Source organism: Saccostrea cucullata, unplaced genomic scaffold (assembly GCF_032062105.1).
Source record: "Saccostrea cucullata isolate Sc308-1 unplaced genomic scaffold, CSIRO_AGI_Scuc_v1 ctg782, whole genome shotgun sequence".
In the NCBI taxonomy this organism is placed as follows: domain Eukaryota; kingdom Metazoa; phylum Mollusca; class Bivalvia; order Ostreida; family Ostreidae; genus Saccostrea; species Saccostrea cuccullata.
In genome coordinates this window covers 1-17,589 of record NW_026918002.1, presented here as the reverse complement: position 1 = coordinate 17,589, position 17,589 = coordinate 1, and the positions used below count along the sequence as shown (strand labels likewise).

Below are 17,589 nucleotides of genomic sequence, written 5' to 3'. Positions count from 1 at the left end.
TCTAAATTAATGGCATTTTGATCAAACTGAACATTATCAAAAAAGGTCACATGTATAGCCGTGCAAATCAAAACTATATATAAAGTCAAATCAAGATATTCATTTTAAGGTACCATGTGAGACACATATCATATACTAATCGTATTTTCTAACAATTGTGATGAGGATTGCCCATGGACTGACGGGATTAGAAAAAAGTCAAACTTTTAGAATATTTTTACGGCGCTATATTTAGGATATGTTATATAAATTATTAAAAAACGACTTTTTATCTCGTGAAAACGACTTATTAACTTGTGAAACAGATAACATACGTATCTGGTGAAACCGATATTGTATGTGATTTTTACGAGATAATATGTCGTTTTCACAAGATGATATCTCGTGTTCTCGACATTATATGTCGTTTTCACGAGATAATAAGTAATTTTCACAATTTAATATATCGTTTTCACGAGAAATTGTGTTGTTTTCAGAACATATTATCTCGTTTTCAAGAGATATGTCGTTTGAACGAATTTTTTTTTTTTTTAAAAAAAATTCTTGTCCTAAATATACCACCGTACATTTTTTCAACTGCAATGAATAAACTTATGTCCGTAACAGATAACCGTAGTTCAAAACCGGAATTTAGTTTAACACTGAAAACCGGCAATAACCATTATCTTTTAAAAGATACATAATGGAAGGTGCAAAGACATTTATGAAAACTCATTACAAAGAGATATGTGTTACTGCTGTTCTTGGAATTGCTGTCATAGCAGTGTTTAAGAAGTGCAGAAAGAAAAGCAAGTAAGTGACTAACCACATTCCTATGCGTATGTATGGAGAGCCAGAGTGGTCGTAACAACTGTTTGTGCATTTTTATGCTTTATTTTTACTATAGCTCGAAAACAACATGAGATATAAAGTTAAAACTTTAACAGTTTATATTTACATCCACTGAATATTTTCTCCTTTATTTCTTAAGAAACCCCATTGTATCACTGCATAAAAAACATGTCGCCTGTACAGATTTCTTAATATTTGTTCCATCAATGAAACGTAAAATATATACATCATTAAAAAAAAAAAATTGCTTTAATTGATTATTTAAACAGATATAAAATACACAATAAAATGTCTGTTTAATACTGTACTTTTAGTTTAAAACCCGCTTACGCGGGTTATGAAGAAATAATATATGTGTATCAACAAACAAAGAAAGCATTTTATTGTTTAAATAACCACTTTATTATTGAAGAAGAAATAAAAATTATCACTTGAAAACTAATATTCAAGAAAAATATTTATCGAGAAAATAGATATAAAAAATTTGCATATGCGAAAAAATGCACCTGCTTAATTCTTTACTTTTAGTGAAGACCATCATTGCAGAAATAATATAAGTTGGACGTGAATGGTCTTTGAAAAGCTGTTACTGAAAGCATTAGATATACCTATAAAATCCGCCATTGTCAATGTACTTTCGGTTTCAAATCTTAGCATTTGCACAAAATAAATAGGGAAAATGACTTTCCAGAGGCTATCAAAGTCCAACTTGTTTTTCATTGATAAACATTTTTATTTTTTCTGCAATGATGGCTTTCAATAAAAGTACGGAATTAATTGAGTGTATTTTTTAAAAATATAGGCTTTCTAAAAAGAATTTTTCTGATGAATATTTTTATTCAGTATTTGTTATCGAGTGGTACTTTCAATCTGTCAATGATATATATATTTACTGTAAAAGTTTCAGCTTTATATACCACATAGATTTGGAGCTTTTGTAAAAATAAATTTTTGGACATGTTGCTCTTTGATGAAACCTTAACAGTTACGCAAAAGTTTATGGAACGTCCAGTTAATATATATCAAAATATTTCAACCTTTAATCAAATAAGTGCACTTATCTTCAAATAATTGAAACTATCTTTAAATGAATATTTAGATATGTACCTCTTGAATTAAAGATACATGTAGGTCCAAATGAATGAGAGATAAATGTGAATAATTAAACCTAGGTTCAAATAAATTACACCTATCTTTTATAGAATTATGCATATCTGCAACAATTAAAGATATGTTCAATTGAATTATACCTATCTTCAATTCATTTGAAGATAAGTACAATTTATTTAAAGATAGGTATGTATATTTGATTTAAACTCCTCAAAGATTTGAAGATAGATACAATTCAATTATACCAAGGTAAATTTTTTTTTCTGTTATTGAAAAGTAATTAAAATTATTAAATCTCCCTCTAACAGCGAACTAAACATCACAGGAGAGAACTGAACATAGCATTTTCATGGAAAGTAGTTTTTCCCATTTGCACATGTCCTATCTTCCAACCTGTATCTATTTTTAATTCATAGCATTTTTACATAACTTCAAATCAACTGTATCTATCTTCAAATGAATGAAAGATAGGGTTGTATGATTGAATAAAACCTATCTTTATTTAAAGATAGATATAATTTATTTGAAGATAGGTACAGTTGATTTGAACATGTTTAAGATATGTTTAAAATTTAATTTAATTATTTTAATTTGGCGATCCCAAAAAGTGGGTATACAATATTAGTAGTATATGTATGTTTCATTTCTGATAAAAGAAGATAAAATAAAAGAGAGAGAGAGAGAGAGAAAAAAGACGTTTCAAGATAAGAGAATTCTTACGACAAATATTTCATTAATTTCTTTTTAGATCATATAATTACGATCACTCAATATGTATTTTCTACATCTCTCTCTTTTAAATATGAAGTAAAATTTAGAATTGTCCTGTCATATTTCATTTTCTTTCTTTTTATTATTACCCTTCGCTTGAAAAGTTGAAGGATATATAGAAGAATGTACCTTTTGGGCTTTATTGTGCCCTAAAAATTAATGTTCATAAAATGTTATGATGTTGGCTTTAATAAGAGTGGAGCAGATGAATATGATAAATCATTAAAGAATATGGCATGAAAGAAGGCCATTCTGGAAATATAACGTCATTAATTTGATACATTTTAAATTCTTTATAAGTTAAGAATGACTCATTTATGTGCTTTAAAGAATAGTCTTTGCCACCGTCGCATCAACTTCAAACTTCAATTTTTAGATAATATTTTATGTAAACTGCTTTGAAAATTTAAATATCTCAAAATCTTTGTGGGATACGGTGGAAGATTATGTTTTCTGCAAAAAAATTCCACTGAAAATTTATTTCCTCTACAAATTTTTAAGAAAATACGGAAAATACACAATTTAATGACGGCACAATTAATATATAGGAGGTTTCATGAGAAAAACGATTCGTGTGTTCTTACTGCAAGGATTTCCTATGATTCAGAAAAAATGACTTTTTATTTCTTATATTCCTTTTATATTTTTAAAAATACAGGGCTTAATTTTTATTTAAACTGTACCATGTTCTTATAGTGATCGGGATATCCGTGCGTCCGTCCGTCTGTCTGTACGTACGTCCGTCTGCAATGTTGTGGTACCTATCTCCTATTTGCTTACTCCTCTTTACCACTAAATGAAATTCAATTCGATGAGACTTTCACAGAATATTTTAACATATTGTTATTGTGCATCTTCTATTTTACTTTTTGATCCAACACATATTTAGGGTGTCCTAAAGCAAAACATGGACACTGCAATTGTTTCTATAATATCAAAGGGTACTCATCTCTTATCTGCAACTCCTCTATACTATTACATAACATTTAATGATACTTTCACAGATTCTTTATAACATAATGTCATTGTGCATTCCTTATATAACTTTTTGATCTGACAATTATTTCGAATCTCCCATAGCAGATATGAACTTTGCCATTATAATTATATAGAAGGTAGGGCTCTCATTTGGTAAGCTAAGTGCTCATTGTACCTCTAGTTCTAATATTAAAAGTTACCCATCGCACCTTCTTCTATCTAAATCTTAAAAATGATGTATAATCTTTCATTTCTATGTTCACACATACAAAATTTGCTTTATGAAGTCTTATATCAATTTATGATGCATCGGCCTAAACAGCTTAACCATTGATCAAAGAGACTTAGGTGATAATGTGTCGATAAAGCATTGAGAGTTTTTTTTTTTTATTCGATATACAAGTACATACCCCGGTAGGTTTAGACAGCAGTAGAAGGTGCACAATTACTATTTAACCCCTCAATATTACCAACATTTTTTTATGTACATGCAAACGTCAAAGCGTTTGAATATGGTATTTGAAGCAACTATTAATTCTTTAAAACAAATCCAGTATTAAATGTGAGCAAGGAGCAGTGTCTTTGGAATAACATCTTTCAAATTTTTTCTTATGAAGTGAAAAAGAATATCTACGGTCTTTCAGGTGACGAAGAAAATATTATCAGTAAACCGACGAAAACCACGTGTCGCTATTGAATCGTAAACACGTAGTAAAATGTCATGCTTTGGGACTCATTCAGTTGATTGGAGAATAGTTGTGACGAAAACATCGTCACGTGTGAAAAAAAAATTGCCTTCCATATAAGGTGGTGTACCCGACTTGTAAAATGTAGATTAAGGTGTTAACTATATATGGAACAAAAATGTGAACTATGCAATTTCGTTGCTTCCATTTTTCGTTCCGTAAACTTAAGTTCACAGTAGATAAATCTAGTTTAGCAAATGTGAAACAACGTGTATTTTTAGCTCATTTTTTGTGAATTCTGCTTGCCATATATGGCTGGATAATAAGCTCACTATAAGATTTCAATGTGTTAATGTGTCAACAGAAAAATTAAGGTTGAATGATCACACTGAACAGAGACCTGTCGCAGTGGAAAATCTTCCATTTAGCTTATCAGTTGACACAAACAAAGGTGTACATGTTTTTTTCTTCCAGAGAATTTATTGAACTTTATTGTGATTCAACTCCTAAAAAGCATGAATTGTTTTCGATGTTGTATGTCTGCGTAAGTATTACATGTACTAATGTCTTGTTCGTGTGAATTTTTGCGCGCCTTCACCCTCCAAACCACCAATGCAAAAGAAAGAACGGCAGAAATCTATGCAGTTTAAGATGACGACCCAACAGCCAGTTCTGCACACGCAGTTATGATACGGGCTTAAAATGCATAAAAATATTTGTTATATTTGTGAGCTACATTTTAATTTGAATATGTAATCATTGTTTGAATTTGCAGTCAACCTGTGATAAGAGTTTAATTAGGTATTATAATAAAGCATTTTTGTAATGTCACATGACTTTTTTGATTACGTGAGGGACATTTATGATTTCTGAAACAGGTCGGGTACACTACCTTATATGGAAGGCAATTTTTAACACGTGACGATGTCTTCGTTTCACCCGTTCTACAATCAAGTGAATGAGTCCCAAAGCATGACAGTCTACTACGGGTTTACGATTCAATAGCGACCCATAACTTTTGTCCCTTTACTGCATAATATTCACTTCGTCACCGGAAAAAACCGTAGAGCTTCTTTTTCACTTTATTTGGCCAAAATTGAAAGATTATATTCCAAAAACACTGCTCTATGCTCACATTTAATATTGGAGGTATTTTAGATGATGAATAGCTGCTTCAAAAACCGCACTAGTAAACGCTTTGACATTTGCATGTAAATAAAACTTTTTGATAATATTGATGAGTTGAATAATAATTGCACACCTTGTACTGCTGTCTAAAACTACGTACACGTATTTCACGTGAAAAAAAACTCTCAGTGTTTTATCGACACGATAACACCTACATCTCTTAGAACAATGGTTTAGGCCTATATACATGTATTATAAGTTGATATAAGGCTTCATCAAGCAAATTTTGTAAATGTAAGCATAGAAATGAAAGATTATACATCATTTTAAATATTTCTTTCATTAATATGACCTGTTTAATTTGGCACAAAAATCACATTGGCACAAGTGCAAAACAAAATTATTGTGAAAAGTTTATTACATCAAGTTTGTTGTTTGATCAATTCATCGTGATCTCTGGTACATCTAATTTTTACTTCCTAAGAAAATATTTTACGAGAAATTGAACTTACTAACATAAGAAGGGTTATTTTCCACTCTTTATCGCAATTTATACAAAAACAGATATACTACATGCAATCCCCCAACAAAATTCAGTTAGGTCTAGAGGACATACTTCTCGTCTAGATTTACACAGAACATCTTCAATTTATCATTGTTAATCACTTGTGCCAGTCAAATATAAACACGATTCATAAATGCGATTCATCTCCAGCTATATAATTTACGGAATTTCTTATAACGGATATAAGGAATTACGGATATAGCGAAGGGATTTCATAAGTCCAGTGGCTTCGTTATAACCGAGTTTTACTGCATATGTAAGTGTTCAATACTGAGAACTATAAGGATATGTGTAACCTTGATAAATATATTGAACATAGCTTGAGGCGAAGAGGTGATCTTGTAATTCAAAAACTGTATATTGTCCGTTCTTTTTATTTCACAATTATTATTTATATTCATATACATTGTTCTCCTGTAAATTATCCACTTCTGTACTGTAACCGATTGTATTTTATTGTATATACTGTTAAGCTGTAAAGCTTAAAGTAACAATAAAGAAAGCGGTGATCGGGTACTCTCTCACTGGAAATTTGAAAAAGCGTCATTGCCCAAGCGTTACTGAATTTTGTAAGCCAACACTACAGAAGCTACTCATGCCATTATTTACTCACTGATTTGACGACGGATTTTCCGTCATTTTCCGATCATAACTAGGAGCACACGGCGGATGTGACGGGTCGGCAGGGGAGGCTCACTCCTCCATAGAACCTGATCACACCTCTGTTTTGAAGGTCCCTGTTTACTCTGCACCTTTTTTGTATTGTTTTATAGACTTTTGATCTTGAATACTGTTGGTTATCTCCATATGTTTGATCTAAAACTTAAATTTCATGGTGTTCGTGAATTCGTGAGTCTCTCTATGCCCCGAGAACAAAGAAAATTAAAGTACCAAAAATTAGTGATTTCACAGTATTTTATAAGTGTTTTAAAGTGTTTGCTTTTAATGCCTAAATTATCGACAATTCGACGCAAACAGTTTTAGCCCAGTCCGTCTGACTGCTTGCCCATGAAACTTTAATCTTACACTTTTTATTGTTTGGAACTATCGCTTCATAAGTCAGATATTTGTTTATTGTGACAAAACGTTCCTTGGGTGCTTCAGAGTTTGAATTACTAAAAGTTCTGGAGAATTAAAGTACTAAAGATAGGCTATGTAATGTAATTCATATTTTACTTAGTCGCTAATATGGAGAAGCCAACATTTGCCGTTGGAAAACTGCAATTTTGAACCTATGCCAGGTATCCTGAGGGCCATTCAGCAATGAAAGGTTCGTTTTAATGATAACATCTACTGCGACATGGGACCTGTTTTTTTTCAGTATCATCTGAAAACTGGTGTAGACGTTCCTTAGTAGATTCGAACAAGCGAAGCACGGATTAACTCCTTACTCCAATACTCTAATATAGACGCTATAACCTATGAACCTATGAGCTTTGTTGGCGACTGACAAAATTAAGAAATAAGGCTCAGACGAGTGAACAAAATTTCTAAACGAATTGAAAGCTTGGCTTGTATTATTATTCACTTTTCGCACCTATTTTTCTTAGAAATAAGACTTCTGTGTGATGATTAAGTTTTGTTTAAAATCTTAATTCGATATTTTTTCTGTAATAAAGTAACGTTACAGCATGCCGAATAAGGATTTTAAATTTAAAAGCCCTTTGAAAACCTATACATGTACTTCAAGTCTTACCCTCCATAAGATGATTAGAAGAACTAAATTTATGTTCCCTGATAATTTTGAAATTCATAAGTAAATCCAATATTTTGATATCAGAATATAAAACCGTTATTTTAATTTCAATGTCCTCTATCACAATTTTTTCCTTTTCGTATGTAAATTCTGAAATTCTTTTATTCCGGAGAGCATTGTCTATTTATAAAAATTTTTTAAACCGAGTTCCCTTTCTATTCCTTACCAATCTGTTGTGTTTTCTGCAAACCTGCAGCAAGTCTGATGCAAGTTTGCAGCAACAAAATTGTTCATAGGAAGAAGATGTTCTTGTTTGCATATGTATGATAGTGTGTATTCAGTTTTTTTTTGCAAATAAATTTCCAACTGTAAAATTTTAATAATTATTTAGTCACATGAGCAATGATTCCAGGAAGCTTGCAGCGATGTTTGCCATAAGTATGTAGCATTGTTTCAATATTTTGAAAATCGAACTTTGCTGCAGACTAACAGCGAAACTCATTCGCATGGTTAAATGTTTGCTGTAAGCTTGCTGCATACTTGCCGCAAATTTCCTAAAAACACAAAAAAAAATTCGTGTAGGCTGTCATGGTTTCTCTAGCTTCATTGCAGCAAGTTTGAAGCTTCAAATACATTCTGAAGGGGTTGTCGTTCTAAAACATATCAAAATTTTGACTGATTTTTTAAACTATATATTTGTGTGTTTTCTTCAGAAAATCTTACCCTAGAGACACGGTTATCCACCACCAAACTGGCAGAGGTCCATTTGCACCTAGCCTAACTCCATTTGCTGTAAAACTTGAAACCTATTTGAGAATGGCAAAAGTTCCATTTCAGGTTTGATATTGAGTATAAATCAAAGGATTGTAATGCAATAAGTCACCCACTGTTAATCAAATGCGTTGTCTTTATAACTGATTCAGTTATTTACATCTGCATGAACTTGATATAAATACATTTAATACATTTTCATACTTGATACATTTAAATATAAATGTAAATGATCAATATTTTAACCAGAATGAATTCGACAGTGGTACCAACAAAAGTTCGAAAGGAAAAATGACATGGATTGAATACAATGGCGAGGAGGTGGCGGATTCAGAGTTTTGTATCAAGTACATCAATAAAACATTCAACATAGATCTAGACAAAGATTTTACAGACGAGGAAAGGGCGATAGCTTATTCTCTTCAAAAAGTGGCGGAGGAGTATTTCTACTGGTAAATATTAAAACGAGGATATAAATCATATATAAATCCTCTCGGATCAAGCCCTTTTTTTAATTTTAATTTAACAACGAACATGTTTTTTTCTGTAGTTTAGTCTTCAAATATTTGTACATTTTGATGTCAGATATACAGGACTTTAATCAATCTGGTTTGCATACACTAGTACATATATTTCATATTTTCTAGCACCTCGGGCAATTCGGACATCATTTAACGTTAACGTTTGGTAAGGTGATGACATTGTTGAAGACATGCTAAATTTAAATGCCATATTTGCGGAGCCCGGGTCTATCATTGATTTTAAAGTCATAACAAAAGAAAATGTAAAGAATCTCCATTAATTCACATAAAATTAAATAAACATCTATTATTTGTTTCAATGATGAAAATGCAGAAGAATAAAGTTGATAGTTTCTTTCATTTACCATCTAAAAAATTCCTGTAATGCTAGGATCTTGAAATGAGATAAAGTTTTCAAACAAATTCCCTGATATCATTGTATGCCCTAATAAGCCCTACTTCGTGTAGACAGATTAAATTCACTGAACATTTTTTCTTAGGTAATCCGATCCTCGGCCAGGAAGAATAATTCCAAAAATAACTTTAATTTCAAAGTCTCAAAATTATAAGCTTGATGCAACAAAATTTCATTTATGCATCTCAATATGATTCTGGATTCTTTGAAGTCTTATAAATGGTAAATAAAAAAGTGTATCCCACGAAATAAATGTATTTTTAGAGAAATCAAATATTTTCTTTAATTTAGCCTTTAATAAGCATGGTATGAAATCAGAAATATGTTATCTGTGATGTATTTAAACGATAATATGAATGTTTTAAACTATGTATTTTATAATAAATAAGCTAAAAAGAAAAAATAAAGTGTCAAACAAGTATAAGAAACAGGCAAATTTCTCTAAATGCCTTGATATGTAATAATTATTTATCGAAATATATATTTGTTGACCAATGTTCAATCAGATTGTTATTTTATATATCTCATTTTCCGCACAAACATTAAAGATTTTATAATTTTCCTTATATATAAATGATTATTTTTAATGATGTACTTTGAAAAAAGAAATTCAGATGGAATTTGAACATTGTAGAAAGTTTACAATCTCTCAATATTTTAGAAATATACATTTCTAATCATTTATATTGAAATAAGTAGAAAAAATGTCTATATACCATTCCATATTATCAATACAGGACATTTGTATTAAGTCGATGGGTTTACGATGAAGGCAACAGACTTACCAAATATATAAAAATACCGTGGATCTTGAGGAAACTCATGAAGCGTGCTTCCGCAAAGCAAGCAAATGCACAAGGATTGGGTCGTCATTCCCAAGAAGAAGTGGAGACAATCATTGTTGAATGCCTTACGAATTTTTCTAACTTTTTAGGTTAGTGCAAACATATAATTTGTTTTTAATAAAAATACATACTATATATAATGAAAAGGTAAATTAGGATTTCTTGCACAGGACTATAAATTGTATTGTTTGTGTATTTTAGGGAAGAAAAAGTTCTTTCTTGGAGAGAAGCCTTGTCAGTCGGATTGCGCTATATTTGGAATTTTCTCCCAGTGTTATTGGCATGAATTTGGTTCGTTCATAGAACAGGAATTCAAAAGTAAGAATCGATTGATTGATTGTAAATTATTTTACGTCCATCTCGTGAATTTTTCACTCATATGGAGACGCCAACACTTGCCGGTAGAGAGCTGCAAATGTTGTCCTATACTCGGCACTCCGAGCCATTGGGCAGGGAGGGACTGTTTTTGTGCCAACATCTTCTGCGACACGGGGCCTCGGTTTATACAGTCTCATCCGAAGGACCTGTCTCCATGCCCAATAATGGAATTCAAACACGCGACGTAGGAATCAACTTTTTACTTCGCGAATATAGAACAAATCATCTAACCACTGCGTCACGGGGGAAACTCGAAAGTAAGGAAACAATAGCTGTAGATCAATGGGCTAGAAAAAAAGGAAAGAACGACCCATTTTTTCAGACTTGGCCTGATATAGATCAAAATCCCATTGAAAATACATGTATATGTGAACAACAATGAGCTTTTGTCACTGAAACTCTGTTAGTCTTTCTGTACATAACATTTTCATTTACGTACAATATTTCAAAAAACCTTAACTTAATCATTAAATTTTTATGTTAAAACTGCCCTTTTAATTTCACAATTACCGCCTTTTAAAAGAAAATCGTATTGCTTTTTGGGTCAAATGTCAAGGTCCTTAATTTATACCTTCTAAGTGTGTTATGCTTTCGTTCTAGGGCTATATCTAAAGAAGCCTTTGAGCTTTTGCAATTAATTTTTTATCATAAATTACTATTGCCTAAAAGGGATCTCTTGTAATTTAAGATTTTAAGGGTCAAATGTCAAGTCCATTTATTCAAACGTTAATTCTATGTTTAACCTTGTTATTTCCAGTCAATCTTTAAGGTGTTATATCCCTAACAGATAAGAGAGATAACTTTCTGAAGACATTTTCCAATGAAATTCAGTGGATTGTCAGCTTACTGAACACATTTTGCCATGAAATTCAGTGAATTGTCAATTCAGAATTTACAGATTTCATTAATATGGACCATTTTATAGTCAACTCAATCAAGCCTGTTCTATCGTACAGATGTTTGATTTCTAGTTTCTAGAGCGCGATAATGGAAAGATAAGTCTTGTAGATGGATGCGTATTATTTACCAGCACAGAAAACAATTTGATATTCTGATTTAAAAAGCAATGCTTCAGTATGTTTTCTAATGAGAATTCGATAGGTATGAAAGTGAATATTATTTTCACGTCAATCTCATATTTCTAATTTTATTGTGAGATAAAAATTATTGATCTTTTTATTTACCATATCGTATTTTCTTCACATTATGCTTTGACATAATATTCATTTCTGAAAAAAGTAAGAAGCGCTTCATACTTCAAACTATTTTTCATTTGAATCTAATGCTGTTTTTGTTGATAAAAATCAGTGATTAGAATTTTTAAAAATTGGCGAAATTTTGAGCAGAGGGATATTTCACCTTAAAAACACATTTACAATGAAATTGATTTTGAGGTCAAAAGGTCATATGTCTTTTTTTATACGCCCGTCTTAAGACGGGACGTATTATGTTACAGGCTTCGTGTCCGTCCGTCTGTCCGTCTGTCTGTTAGCTTTTTCGTTTCCGGCTCATAACTTTAATACTATTAGGATCTAGGATTATCAAACTTTGTCATCTGATGCATCTTGGGTAGAAGGTGTGTCGCGCACAAAAAGTAGGTCGCTCTGACCTTTAATTAAGAAGATATAGCCAAATATGGAAAAATCCTTACCGGCCCATCACTAGAAAACTATAAGACTTACAATCATCAAACTTGGCTAGTTTATGCACCTTAGGTAGAAGGTCACTGTGACCTTTAATTTAAGTGAAATTTAAAAGAAAATATGTCTTATTACTTTTCATTTTCACATCCCAAATAATGTAAGAGTATTGCACCGTCCTTATTAAAAAAAATGTTAAATCAAGAAAATACTTATTTTTTTAAGCATATACTTGACAGCAATCTATAACAAATATAATGTATGTTAGAGAAATCCTACCTCTCCCATGAGTGTAATTATCAAGCACTGGTCAAGAAGAATTTTGATAAAAGAAAATTGCATGTCAAATTAGAGAGAGATTAATGAGTTTAGTGTGAAGAGCTAACTGGCAGCTAGAGCATCGGTGCTATCTATATCCCTTGAGTATTGGGCAAAAGCCTGTTGGATTAAAAAAGCTCTTGTTGGCTAACCTAAGTTTTAAAATGAATTTGATGAAAAGTAATCAAAACTAATTTGATATTGCATAATAGACTAATCTGATATTATATAATATCATGAATTTAAAAACTAGGAATCAGTATGTCCATATGAATTACATGAAAAAACCTGTCGGACATTAAATCTCAACCAAAAAAAATCTTTGAGTATTCTATATGTTTAAAAAAAAATTATGGTAGATAGTGCAGACCCATTCATCTCTTGGTAGTAATGAGTAGACAAGATTAATGAGTTCAGTGTAGGAAGGTTATCTGATCAAGCAGTCTTATCTGTATCCTTTGGGGATTAGACAGAAGAACTGCTGGTCAGTTTATAGCATATGTCATTTGATGGCCAGCCTTTTCTTTTCAAAATTAATTTGGTATAGATTAAGGTGTTAAGACTAATTTGATATTGTTTAATATGATGGGCATTTGACAAGGTCTAACACAACCAGCATAGAAATCTCTCAATGATGTAATATTTATTATAATTAATGCCTACATCACAGGGGATGGATAAATATTTTCAGGAATGGAAAAATCATGGAAATCTTAGAATCAAGGTTGACCTGATTTTCTTGCACGCTAAACTGTTCAAGAAAATTGTAATTTTTTGACGGGTGTATCATGCTGTGGCGTGGCACTTTATTTTTCATACATTGTCTCTGTGTTCATCACTTTCAAATTTCGATTTTTTTAAAAAAGTCTTGAAAATATTTGCTATGATACTTTTGCTATTAAATTTCAAATCACAACTCCTAAAGACTTTGGGAATTCCATCATTTTGATTTTAAGGTCAGATGATATTTTCACATTATAGTTCCAAAAGCTTTCACATTGAAACTTAAAAACATGAATTTCTTTAACAAAAATAAGTTTTATAAAAGATTTTAAAAGCCAAAAAGTCAAAGGTCAAAGATCTTTTTCTCCATCTCCATCTGCATTTTACAGTTATTCCACCCCCTTCTCTTTTCTTTATAGAAGGGGGACAGTAATTTTCTTGCCATTATCTTTTTTTATTATTTTCAAATTTCAGAGTTTGAAAATCTTTGTGGCTACTGTGAGAGAATGAAGGCAGAATTTTGGCCTGACTGGGATGACTGTATTACACACGGTAATACAAGGGAGGCCATTAAATGAGGGCGAGAGAAAAATAAGAGACAGAGTTGATTACTCACTCCTTGATGAAGCAACAAACATTTTCATCATTATTAATTTGACTAAATCGATTATTAAAATATCTATAATTGTACTAACAGCAAAATATGAAATTAATTTAGAAAGACTTTTTAAAGCATATTCTGTATTAAAAAAAAAATATATGGATCTTTACACATGTAAAAACCCTGAAACTAGACATTCAAAGACCTTTTCCAATGAATGGACATACATATACCAGTACTTTAATTAATTATTAACAGACATATTTCTAAGAACATGCTCTTCCTTCACCATTTCTCACCCCTCTCTCTCTCTCTCTCTTACTCTCTCTTTACCCCTCTCATTTGTCACTTTTATATTTTTGTATTGTTTATTAAATGTATTAATGATGTATTTGATGTAGTAAGATATTATAAACATGCATAATGTGACAATCGATATTAGTAAAAACAAATCTGATTTTTTTATGAATAACACAGATATTGTACGTTTAGCAAATATAAGAAACATAGAATTAATGTAATTTCCATTTCATCAAAGGATGTAACACTCATTCTAATTGGATCAATATTTCATTTATGAAATACACAACCATTTTATTGAAAAACAAAATCGAATATACAAAATAACATTGAAATGAAAAAGCAGCAAATTCTGCTACAATATAAGCACTCCTTTATGTGTATAAATTCTATAAATGTTTAATATGTTCTATTCGTACAAAGTTACATGAATATCAAATATTAAATCATTCTGCATTCAAACTAAATTAACTTTGATAACACACATGTACTTTTTTTTAATGGTGGTATATTTCACTACATGTAAAACTATGTTTTGTCTAAACAAAAAATAAGACTTATCAATAAATCCATGATTACTTATCAAAAATTAATTTTTGATTTTCAATACTTTTTCTAATATTTCTAATTTTCTCATTTGTCTCTCTGATTAACTGCGTTTTTTTCTTGTGTTTTCAAATAAATTGATTTAACTGATGCATGAAGGTAGGGGGTCAAAAAGAAATAAATGTTAGTTGTAATTTGCATATGCACTATTCATCTTAGAACAGATGATACAAACAAATATGTATTCATAAAATTTGAAAATAACATTATGAGTCATGTATTAATGAGTGAAATGAGCAAGTTTCACGGCGTATTTTCTAACAATTATTATGGGGAGTGCCTATATAGATTGGCAGGGTTGGAAAAAGGGTCAAAATTTTGAACATTTTTCAACCCCCGGCCTATGAATTTATTTATGTACATAACAGATAGTCATACACACGAAACCGGATCTTAAATACTTGAAAGACGATGGACGTTTAGAAGTATTATATATACAATATCTTTTAAAAAGTAGTATAATGGAAGGAGTGCAGACATTTATGAAAACTCATTACAAAGAGATATGCGTGGCTGCTTCTCTTGGAATTGCTGTCATAGCAGTGTTTAAGAAGTTCACAAAGAAGAGCAAGTAAGTGACTAACGGCATTTTTATCCGCATGTATGGAGAACCAGAGGAATCAAAACAGTGTAACAATTTAACTGGTTGGGCTTTCAACAATTAATGCGCCGATCATGGCAAAAGTTTATGGAACCCAAATTAACATATATTCAAATATTTGAACCTTTCTTCAAATAATTGTACCTATCTTCAATTAGTAGTAAATGCATTTGAACCTACCAGTATTTTTTTTTACTTACCTGAAAAAGTTGCCAAACAAAAAAAAAAAGGAAAATTGCCCAAAGTCCAAAAATCCTATTTGGTGGTGGTGGTGGTGGTGGTGGTGGTCGGGGGGGGGGGGGGGGGGGGGGGGGTTGAGGCAAACTTTTTTCACTACCAATTCCCTTCAATATCCATTTTTTAAGCTTACAATAATATACGAGGGGTTTTCAAAAAGTTCGTGGACTGAGGCTATAAAATTAATACTATGCTCTCTGAGCTTACAAAATTTATAAGGAACATAAAAAAACAAAAAATAAAGAAATGTTGAAAATTTTAGCTTGATACGTTCATAATTCCCCAAGTTAATATAAAATAAAGGCCACATTATATGTCACCCGGCGCCGTCTTCAAATATTATTTTTCACCGCTTTTTCTACCTGTAATTGAACTTAGTATTTTGAAATGTCATGAACAGCAGCTTTCAGTGCATATACTATTGCAAATATACATGTCCTGGCTTGATTTTGCCAGCATTATTGTTTTTTGGAGTTCAATATAGCTATATAACACATGATCAACGTCATTATTTGACGTGATATATTTTTCAAACCTTGACTATAAATCGACATTAATCCTTTGCATCCCTTTTCTCTCTGAAATAATTAAGAAATTTGGGTGCAAATCAGCAAGTTAAAACATTTCCTAAGTGTATACCAGTTTTTCAAGGGGCAAAACCTAAAATTTAAGAATTTTCAAGGCAATATTTGTTTGTATAAAATTTACAATAAAATTTCATACTTCCAATCTAAAAATTTCATTTAAAGATAGTTCCCAACACATCCAGAATGAGTTTCATATTTTAGATAGGTCCCAACACAGTGATTTGATTTTTGGATGTCAAATGTCCATATCAAAATAGTTTATCTTAGTTACACTTATGTAGAAAAACGTCGTTTTCGTTGCGCCGTGAACATACCATTGCTTACAAAAACTTTACTAATTTATTAAATAAAATTTATAATTTGTTTTATTCCATAGATAGAAAAGATATAACCATTTCTTTCATCCGCGGTTTTAATATTATGGCGCTAGTCCACGAACTTTTTGATAGCCCCTGTATATGAAATTTCTATAATGAAATTTAATGAACATTTTCAATACAAAATCTTTGTTACATATAGAGCCATTGTGCACCTCCTATTTTACTTTTTGATCCGACATATATTTCGGGTTACCTAAAGCAAAATATGGACAATGCCATTCTTTCAAAAATATTGAAGGGTATCTATCTCTTATCCGCAACTCCTCCTACACCACTTAATTTTAATGAAACTCTAAAGATTCTTTAAAACAAAATGCCATTTTTCAGCTCTTATTTTACTTTTAGCTCTAATTTGTGAATTTGGCCTTCCATACTTTTCAGTTTACTACATGTATTTTGAAATGTAAATTAAGGCGTTAACTTTGGAATTAATAGAAATGTGAACTATACAATTACGTTGTTTCCATTTTCCGGTCCGTAAACTATAGTTTACAGTAGATGAATATAGTTTATCAGTGCTAAACCACATGAATGTTTAGCTCATTTCTTGTGAATTTTGCTTGCCATAAATAGCTGAGTAACATAAACAAACTACAAGAGTTCAATGTGTCAACAGAAAAACTTCGGTTGAATTAACACACTGAACAAAGTCCTGTCGCGGATGTAAATCTTCCATTTAGCACATTATCAGTAGACACCATTGGTGGATACAGGATTTGTGTTTAGGGGGGATGGATAACTACGTTCAGGCAGGTGGCCTGGGGTGGGTCCAGTGGGGGCCCGGGGGGGGGGGGCGAAGCCCCTGGAAGCTGCTTGGTTTTCATGTATTTTAAGAGTAAAACCAGGCACAATAATAGTGGTATTGTTTAATTAAGTACCAAAGTAAGGCATTATTAATACT

At 31.3% G+C, this 17,589-nt stretch overlaps 1 protein-coding gene across 2 annotated transcripts; it reads left to right on the top strand.

The window, feature by feature from the left end:
* The first annotated feature begins 625 nt into the window (after positions 1-625).
* LOC134231143 (failed axon connections homolog) lies at positions 626-14,401 on the top strand. Of its 2 annotated transcripts, none has more exons than XM_062713095.1 (6): positions 626-792; positions 8,479-8,602; positions 8,786-8,988; positions 10,210-10,406; positions 10,519-10,635; positions 13,851-14,401. In XM_062713095.1, exons 1-6 carry the CDS (start codon positions 683-685, stop codon positions 13,952-13,954), a joined length of 855 nt encoding a protein of 284 aa, XP_062569079.1. In that variant the 5' UTR covers positions 626-682; the 3' UTR covers positions 13,955-14,401. The 2 variants fall into 2 exon arrangements, with proteins under 2 accessions (XP_062569079.1, XP_062569153.1); XM_062713169.1 differs by lacking the exon at positions 626-792 and adding an exon at positions 4,773-4,920.
* Positions 14,402-17,589: the final 3,188 nt, after the last annotated feature.